Source organism: Trachurus japonicus, chromosome 12 (assembly GCF_045865225.1).
Source record: "Trachurus japonicus isolate A0001 chromosome 12, Traja_1.0".
Taxonomy (NCBI): Eukaryota; Metazoa; Chordata; class Actinopteri; order Carangiformes; family Carangidae; genus Trachurus; species Trachurus japonicus.
The window spans coordinates 18,563,439-18,571,991 of record NC_140918.1 but is presented as its reverse complement, the minus strand read 5'-3'; the positions used below and the strand labels follow the sequence as shown (position 1 = coordinate 18,571,991).

The 8,553-nt window shown below is 40.8% G+C and overlaps 1 protein-coding gene across 1 annotated transcript; it reads left to right on the top strand.

Annotated features, from left to right (window-relative positions):
• The first annotated feature begins 606 nt into the window (after window positions 1–606).
• Window positions 607–8,553, top strand: LOC146977450 (keratin, type I cytoskeletal 18). Its single transcript, XM_085793705.1, has 10 exons — window positions 607–726; window positions 2,170–2,451; window positions 2,600–2,725; window positions 3,162–3,244; window positions 3,729–3,885; window positions 4,953–5,117; window positions 5,498–5,623; window positions 6,478–6,695; window positions 7,230–7,258; window positions 8,421–8,553. Exons 2-10 carry the CDS (start codon window positions 2,188–2,190, stop codon window positions 8,534–8,536), a joined length of 1,284 nt encoding a protein of 427 aa, XP_085649831.1. The 5' UTR covers window positions 607–726; window positions 2,170–2,187; the 3' UTR covers window positions 8,537–8,553.

Here is an 8,553-nt window from a genome sequence, read left to right as displayed (position 1 = left end):
TGAACATAGTTAAGTCTTGAGCAGCGAGGGACAAATGCTTAGACAGTACAGTTTTGGTAAAGCAGCATGAACACTGGGCTCAGATGCACCAGGTGATGAACTCCAAATGAATGCTAATGTTGCTAATTTAGCTGCTGCCTTCCAGACATGAGTAGCCTATCAACTTTTATGTGTCAACATTCAGTTTTTGTGTCGATGATCCCCCACGGTTTTGAAACCAGCTAATTGGGAATTGGTTTGCCACTTGAATATTCTGCAGTGTTTTTATTCTGCACTGTTTTACAATTCTTCTGCTGATGGAGAAAATTTTCAGAGCTCACCTGAAATCCAAGTTTTAAAGGTCTACATGTGAGTATTGTTCATTATTTAAAGTCACATTTACACAACTGTGATGAAACTACTTTAACTTAAAATGTTGTGTCCATTGGTGTAAACATTTGGAATGAAAAATATGTGCATATTCATAGATCTGGATTTTAGCTCAGATAGCTTAGATCAGAGAGGTCAAGCTGAAATAAAAAATGTCACCATACATGCTACATTTTTCATTACAACACTCATCCTGCACAGGCTTCTCAAGTCACTCAGATGGAAAGACACCTCCCGACTAGAGTTAGCTCCTCCCATTTCCTGCACACCTGCATATAAACTCACCTGCAGCTCAGCAGCTCAGAGCCTCCTGCATTCCTCTGGATCCCACCCTGACTTTAACTGAAGTTAATCCTGGTAAGTTTGATGTTTTCATTTTTTTTAACCATTAGAATTATTGAAATTGATTATTTAATTATTTTCAGGAACTCTACTTTGAGTAAGTTTAATTAAATACATTCAGATGTTAAAAAAAAAAAAAAAAACGGAGGCACTGATCTTAATCAAAATGAGAAAAAGAGATTAATAGAAGAAGAAAATCTGTTTCTAAAAGCCTAGAAATGAATTGTATTTTTCTTCTTTCACTTTCTTTTAGAGTTTTCAGTACCACTAACTGTCAAGTGAGATTTAAGGAAAAAAAAAAAAAACTATGAAAATCATTTTCAAATTGAACAAAGTGCCTCCTTGTGAAACAGGAATTCACTCTGAAATTTTTCCTGATCATTTTCCCAAGCTCTATCTTCCATCTGAACAAGGAGCGTCTGTCTCCTGCTGGGTCCTTTGTAGTGTTGTGGGAACGATGTTGCAAGGATCAAGTGACAGAGACACAGAGAGGTTCCCTTGACCGCTAATCTGCCACTGAAACTCTGCTGAGCAACACACAAAAGCAAGCATGCGCGAAACCGCACGCACACACACAAAGATACCCTGTCCTGTGTTTGACATTCAAACACCGACTAGTCTTTGCTTGATGTTCAGGAAGTAATGTATGTTTAATCCATCATCAAATGAGGTTAAAGATGTTAAATATCAAAACCATCTCTGTAAATGTTCTTTACATGTTAAAATGAATATTTATTATTACCTAATTTTAAATTTTAAATTTCTTTATTAACATGTAACTAGTCTAAAAAACCTTGATGAAGCCTATGGAGCCATGTTTCATCTTTTGTTTTTGTTTCTGTTGGATGAATCCTCCATTAGTCTACTTTTAAATATAAAATTCATCTTATTATCATAGTAATAGGCTACATGAGTGTCCTCAGTCCTGGTGAGAGGCTCTTCTTCGCCCCAGGGTTGAGCTCTGCTCATTTACATTTGGATATTACACTGACTCTGAGAATGACAGACTCAAGTGACTCAGTCATCTCTTCCATGCAGATGGTTACTATGGACTTGTTTCATCATTTACAGTGGGCGTTCAGCTGTCTTGAACGTGAGGCCTGACTTGTATTTCCATTAAGGTCTGGCCAAATACTGGAATAAAACACATTTGCTAAAAGGGCCACAAAGGAGCTTTCACTGGAGCCAGATCTCATCTCATGTAACACTAGATTTAAATGACTGCAATAGGTCAAACACTCTGGCACTTGGACTTGTGTATTTTCCTTGTGACGTCTGTAATTTAAACATCCATCCACTCTCTTCTCCGAGAAATGGACCTGCAAGAGCTGTAATAGCCACAACATCTGTGATTGTGCTCTTGTGCTGTTTCTCTCTTCACATCTCGTCTTTACAGGTTCGCCAACACAACATTGTCTCATTTCCCACTCTGTGCACTGCTCTCTGTTTTCTCTCCAGCCTTCGCAGCCACCCATCATGGCCTCCAGCATGTCAGTGAGGAGTTTCTCTATGAGCCGTCAGCCCTCTTTCTCCAGTCGATCTCTGATGGACACCAGCCGCGCCCGCTCCCGGGCCTCGGTCTCCTTTGCAGCAGCCAGCCCGCTGAGCCGTACGGCTTCCATCGGCCAGGACCTCAACGGGCCAATCAGCTTCCAGCTTAACGGTCTGCACGGCAACAGCACCAACGAGAAGGAAGCAATGCAGAGTCTCAACAACCGTCTGGCCAACTACCTGGACAAGGTTGGAGACATTGCACAGTGCTGTTAGTGCTGGGATGTTGGCCAGAAGCCAGATATGTGATGGGTGTATCTCAGTTCGGAAATGAAATGATACGATACGCAACGAGCTGATGTGCTTTGATCATGAAACTCTGTTTGTCTCTCCACAGGTGCGGTCACTGGAGCGCTCCAATGCAGACCTGGAGATGAAGATCAAACAACTGATGCTCGACCGCGTTCCCAAAGGTCGTGACCTTGATTCCATGATGGCCCAGGCTCATGCTGTCGAGCAGGAGGTAGGAGACGAGGAAACATGGTGCCCCACAAATATAAACTGTAATGTTCTGTCAATGTCCGTCAACAAAGCTCAAGGTTATGATGACATTGATTATTTTACATAGACAAAACATTCATGCAAATGCACCACGGTCTCATTCCTCAGAGGCTGTATCTGACTTGCATTTGATCTTTGAGTTAATTCTGTACCAAACAGGGTCAAGGCGAAGTTAATAATTGTTTTAGTTATTTTGACTAAAGGGAAGTAGTTACAGGTTAATGAATTTCAAATGTGTGAGCTTACTGCGCAACAATGCAAATCTTCAGATGTCTTTTCACTTTCTATAGGAACACACTGTATTCTTTCAATAGAGTAGAGTTTGATGTGAAGACGGGCTTAATGCAGGATGCTGGACATACAGTACAGTAACTCTGTCACATGTTAATGTTTGTCAGGTGAGGAAGAAGACTTTGGAGAATGCTCGACTCATGCTGGAGATCGATAACGCTAAACTGGCGGCTGATGACTTCAGAATCAAGTGAGTGATTACTGATTACATTCTGGAGATGACCAGCTCAAACCGGCTTTGGTTGTTTGTCTGTTAAGATAAGATTCATCAAAACCTTTAAAAACCTTTCACGATTTAGTGCATTTTTTCACCTTACCAGACTTATAATTTAATAATCAAATATTTTCATCATCTATAAATGTGATATTATGCAACTCAATTTAATGTCAATTATGATTATTATTGGAAATTATTGGGTTTGTACAGCAAACGTTTATTTTCACCTTTTGTGCACCGAGATTTTCAAGTATTTTGACTCATGGCTATAATGCAAAGAGACATCAGGGACAGAACAACAAAACAAATTGAACTGTTTACGAAATGTTTTGAAATTTCTGCATAATTATATGAGGCACTTTATGCTACAATAAAAAGGAAAGTAAATAAACACTGTGTAGTCTGTCTGCAGAGGTCTTAGCTCACTGTTATACACTGTTGTTCCTTGCATCACAAGGTGGGAGACGGAGCTGGTGATGTGTCAGTCTGTGGAGCGAGACTGTGTCGCTCTGAAAAAGGCCAAGACCGACCATGAGCAGATCATTGCCTCTCTGAGGGGAGACCTGGACAGCCTGAAGGAAGAACTGTACTTCCTTAAGAAAAACCATGAGGAGGCAAGTCTGTTTGTCACTTACTGTAGGCCTCTCTGTTCTCACTTCTTTTAAAACCTTCTGTGGTTATTTTACCTCTCTGACATTTGACATTTCATCTCATTTTCCTTTTGGACCTCTCTCTCTCTATCTCTTACTCTCCAACCAGCTCTCACAAACAACAAGATGTTTGATTTCAGACTGACCCAATTTTACGTACTCACAGGAGGACAGAAAAGGAGGTGTGGGGAGGGAGGGAGAGAGAGAGGAAGAGGGTGGTCCTCTGGTTACTACAGACAAAAGGAGCTGGTAGATCTGGTTTCTCAAACCTGTTCTTTCTGTTTAATCAGCTGATCCAAGGCCCCGGACTACTGTCCTCTGGGGGGAAGACACACTAAGATAAACTTACCCCCTCTCATCAAAGGAAAGAACGATCTCCCTCTTAGTGAATCAACACTACACAGATCCAATTCATTTATGATACCGGATCCTCAGATCTGCTGTTGGATACATTTCAATTTTCAATTTTACACTCAAATGAACAAATGAAACCTTATTTTATCTAATATATATTTATTTTAGGTTGTCGGTGCCTTCACTTCTCCTCTGAGAGAAGTTTGACTCTCACAGACCAGATCACAGGTTCCAAATTAGATGCTGGACACTTGAGAGTTAAATAAATATCAAGAGTTAGAACAGGCTACATCACATTAAAATAAACAGTATGCGACAAAACCGCAATGTTAGAGAGAAGAGAGAGTGAAAGGGATCCACCGTGAGTGTGCTGGGCGTATGTATGAGGGTTGAAAGGCCAGAGGTAAACTGAGCTCTGCCCCATCAACTATTGATGGAGAACATCTGAATAATGAAGATGCCCTCACATCCTCTCTGCCATCCTGTGGTGTAGGATTCACACAACTTCTCTTGGTTCCATATGTCACCTGTTAACAACGCAGACTCGTCCTATATACATCCAATTATATCCACACAAGTTCATTCAAAGATGACGCCGTGTTAACCATTTGACGTTCTTCTCATTTAAATATAAAAGCAACACAAATGATATGAACTGTTTTCTTCTTTCTCTGCAGGAAATTGAGCAGATGAGGTCTCGTATCGCCAGAGATGAGGTGAACGTGGAGGTGGACTCTGCCAGTGGCCCAGAGCTCGGCACTATTTTGTCCGACCTGCGTTCGCAGTATGAGGGGATTGTCAAGAAGAACAAGGAGCAGGCGGAGCAGTGGTACCGCAAGAAGGTGAGTGGGGAAAGTGCAACCAAGTGAATCAATGAACACTCTGAATCAATATAACAGAGTGGATTTGGTCATATTTTGTAGTAGATTTGATTCATTTCATTTCATTTTGAAAAATGTAATAGAGCATATAACGTGTTCATTACATGGGCAAAATGTATCAGTCAGTTTTGTTTAATGACACTTTCTTTAGGCTTTAGGCTCTTTATGTTCGACACTCAGTCAGTCAGTCATTAGGTTCTGTAAACGTGGAACAATTTGCCTGAACAACTTTGACTTGTAATGGACTAATATTTGACCAGGAGGTTCGAAACTTGCGGTTACACTTATGTTGAATGGCAAGACTGATGTTTTGTGTGTGTGTGTGTGTGTGTTCCCTCTAGCTGGAGACGGTGCAGAACGAGGTGAAGGAAAGCAACGAAGCTCTGAGGGGAGCTCAAGGCGAGTTGACTGAAAGGCAGCGCTTCCTGCAGACCCTGGAGGTGGAGCTGGAGGGTCTGCACAAGCAGGTAGGCTGCAGCAAGAAAGGAATTTGAGTTGAGTTGGAGTTAGATTAAATGCCATACAGTCTGTAGGGTCTTAAGGAACTGAAGGTACTTTTTGGCTCAATAAGAGCTATAAACAACAATGAGATTTGGGGTGTGAGCAATATGAAACTTACCAAACAGCTGTAAAACAATTGTCTGAGTTTTGTTTGTGCATTTGGAAACTGTGAAAAAACAATTCTAGGGAACTCCAATTAGTGCTGATTCCAAAATATGATTATGAGTATTAACTTTTCGCAAAGCCTTGATGATTTACTGTGTTGTGTTAAGGGGAGTCAGATTTTTATAAGGGATTTGTTGAATAACAACACAGAGCTCAGGTTCAATCTCAAGTCAGTCCTGTTTCCTAATTCATGCATTTCCATGTAACCGCATCGTACGAGCGTCTGGGAAAAATAGTTTGGTTTTTCTCTTGTGGTAATCCCGTGTTGACAGTCAACACATTCTCAAGTCATACAAGGACATAGTGGATTGAGTTGCTGAATTGTACTGAGGGTGAGTTTTGGTGGTGAGATGGGTAATCATGTCTGGGCAGCCAGTGTTTGCTTAGGATGCCAAGGCCTTGTCAGCTCACAGGTATCTGTTGATAATGGTTTGGGAAGTAATTTCAGAATCAGGAGGTATTAGTGAGGTTTTCATTCCACTGGTAAAGCATCTGTGGAGACAGGAGGAGGGTGAAAAGCTAGAACTATTTTATTGTACAAGCCACTGGTCAATTTCCTGACTTGGATAATGGACAATTATAAGCAACATTTAGCACACAATGGGAACATTAGACACATGTGTACAGATACTCTCTTCTTATTTTCTCTCCTCAGATAGCAGCGCTGGAGGGTAATCTGGGCGAGACAGGTCAGAAATACTCCGGCGAGATGGAGCGGCTGCAGGCCACCCTGAGCCAGCTGGAGGACGACCTCTCACAGCTCAGGCTGGACATGCAGCGCACCAAGACCGACTACGAGCAGCTGCTCCGCATCAAGCAGAACCTGGAAATGGAGATCGCAACCTACAGGCGCCTGCTGGAGGGAGAGGAAACGTGAGTTTTCATCAATCTCATGAAGCAGTTGGAGCTCACTCACTTTTGCTTTTAACATCACCATCATCTGACTGTTCTGGAGTCTCGCCCAGTCATCATCCATTGTCACCACGAATAAGTCAAACTCCCACATCTCAGCAGTTAACTCTGGGGAGACTGTTGTAACAAATAGAAATGACAAAGAACTACAAAAATAAAATCAAAGTGGTCATAAAATTCTCAGATATTTCCTTCAGGGTTGAGAATTAAATGAGAAAATCAATACTAAATGTTAACCTTCAGGCAGATGCCCTTTACCATAGCTTTGGACAAAGACTGGGAACAAGGGGAATCAACTGAGCCCCAGCTCTGTCTGAAGGTGACAAATCCCCATTGAACCATAGGTTGAACAAATTACTATGAATTTATGATCTTACTATATTTAATCAGAATGATGCAAATCTTCTCAACTAATGAGCATACCCCCAGATTTTTCTATATGTATGGCTCTTGTATAAATATCGGTGTTAATTCTGTTTCCTCTCTGTCCCTCAGAATCAAAGAAGTTCCTCCACCACCGAAAAGTAAGTCGCCGGCTTTCGATTTTTATCAGATAAAAGAGCATGAAGTCACTTTGTCTACGTCAGAACAACAGACAAACCCAGTGTAATATTACATAATACCACAGTAGAACAGCAAATATGGCTGCAGTGGTCAGGAATTCAGTCTGAATGCATCTTATCACCACATGAAGGAAACACCAAGAAGGTAAAGAGTGATTCAAGTAATGATTAAATGATGAAGGAGATAAGTCGGGCAAATTGTTCACATTATGTTTATTTAATAGCGGTGGCACAATCACTGTCAGTCAAACCTTGTATGGATTCATGTGAATTGGAGACACAGTCATACTGAGACAGACATATGTTCTTTCATACGCCCCTTAGAGACGACTAATGATAGTTTTATGAACCCAAGAATGCAAACACCACGTCCAGCCTAGGTCCTATAGCATTAAATATGGGCGTGAAAACACTTAAGCCAGTGTTGTAACTGCGTGTTAATCCAACTGACTCACGCTGCAGGATTAAGAAAGTGGAGGGTGTTTTGAAAAGGTTCGTCTCACAACATTAAGAATCCAAAAACAACACAGAAAAATCTTCATGAGACACAACAGTCTGATGGCCAAAGCTGTTATGAACCAAGTGATTTCAGTGGGGAACCACAGGAGTATATGAATAATCATGAAATATCTCATCTAATCTCATTTTTATTTCTCATGTCCCCTCATGATATTTTTTCTTTTCAACTTTCTTTTTTTATCACCTCTTTCACATCATCATCCCTCACCTCTTCTAATCATATTTCACTCTTACCATATCATTTTTATCATCTGTGCATTATCTACTCTTCTTTTGACATCTCAGCTTACACCCTCAGCTGTGTAAATCTCATATAATCTCATTTAAACCAATCTTTTCTTACCACATACATTTCATATAAATTATGTAAATAATAAATGTTATATAATTGTTATTTCAACTTCAGCTGTTTCAAATCATTTGTTTCTCAACTCTACTCATCTGCATCTAATCTTGATCTCATCTCATCTCATCTTCATCTTCATTTTCATCTTCATCTTCATCTTCATCTTCATCTCATCTCATCTCATCTCATTTCATCTTCATCTCCATCTCATCCATCTCATCCATCTCATCTCATCTCATCCGGTCTTTTTCTCTGCAGAGGAGCCTGATGTTCGAACCAGGAAGATTGTGAAGGTGGTGACACAGACAATGGTCAATGGGAAGGTGGTGGATGAGTCCAGCGAGGTGGAGCAGATTGAGGAGACCAAGAAATAAAGGAAGCAGATGAAGAT

Coding starts and splice junctions, on each gene's coding strand:
- LOC146977450 (XM_085793705.1), top strand. CDS start 2,188: ATGGCCTCCAGCATGTCAGTGAGGAGTTTCTCTATGAGCCGTCAGCCC. Junction 2,726..3,161: donor CTCATGCTGTCGAGCAGGAG/GTAGGAGACGAG, acceptor AATGTTTGTCAG/GTGAGGAAGAAGACTTTGGA. Junction 6,696..7,229: donor CTGCTGGAGGGAGAGGAAAC/GTGAGTTTTCAT, acceptor TCTGTCCCTCAG/AATCAAAGAAGTTCCTCCAC.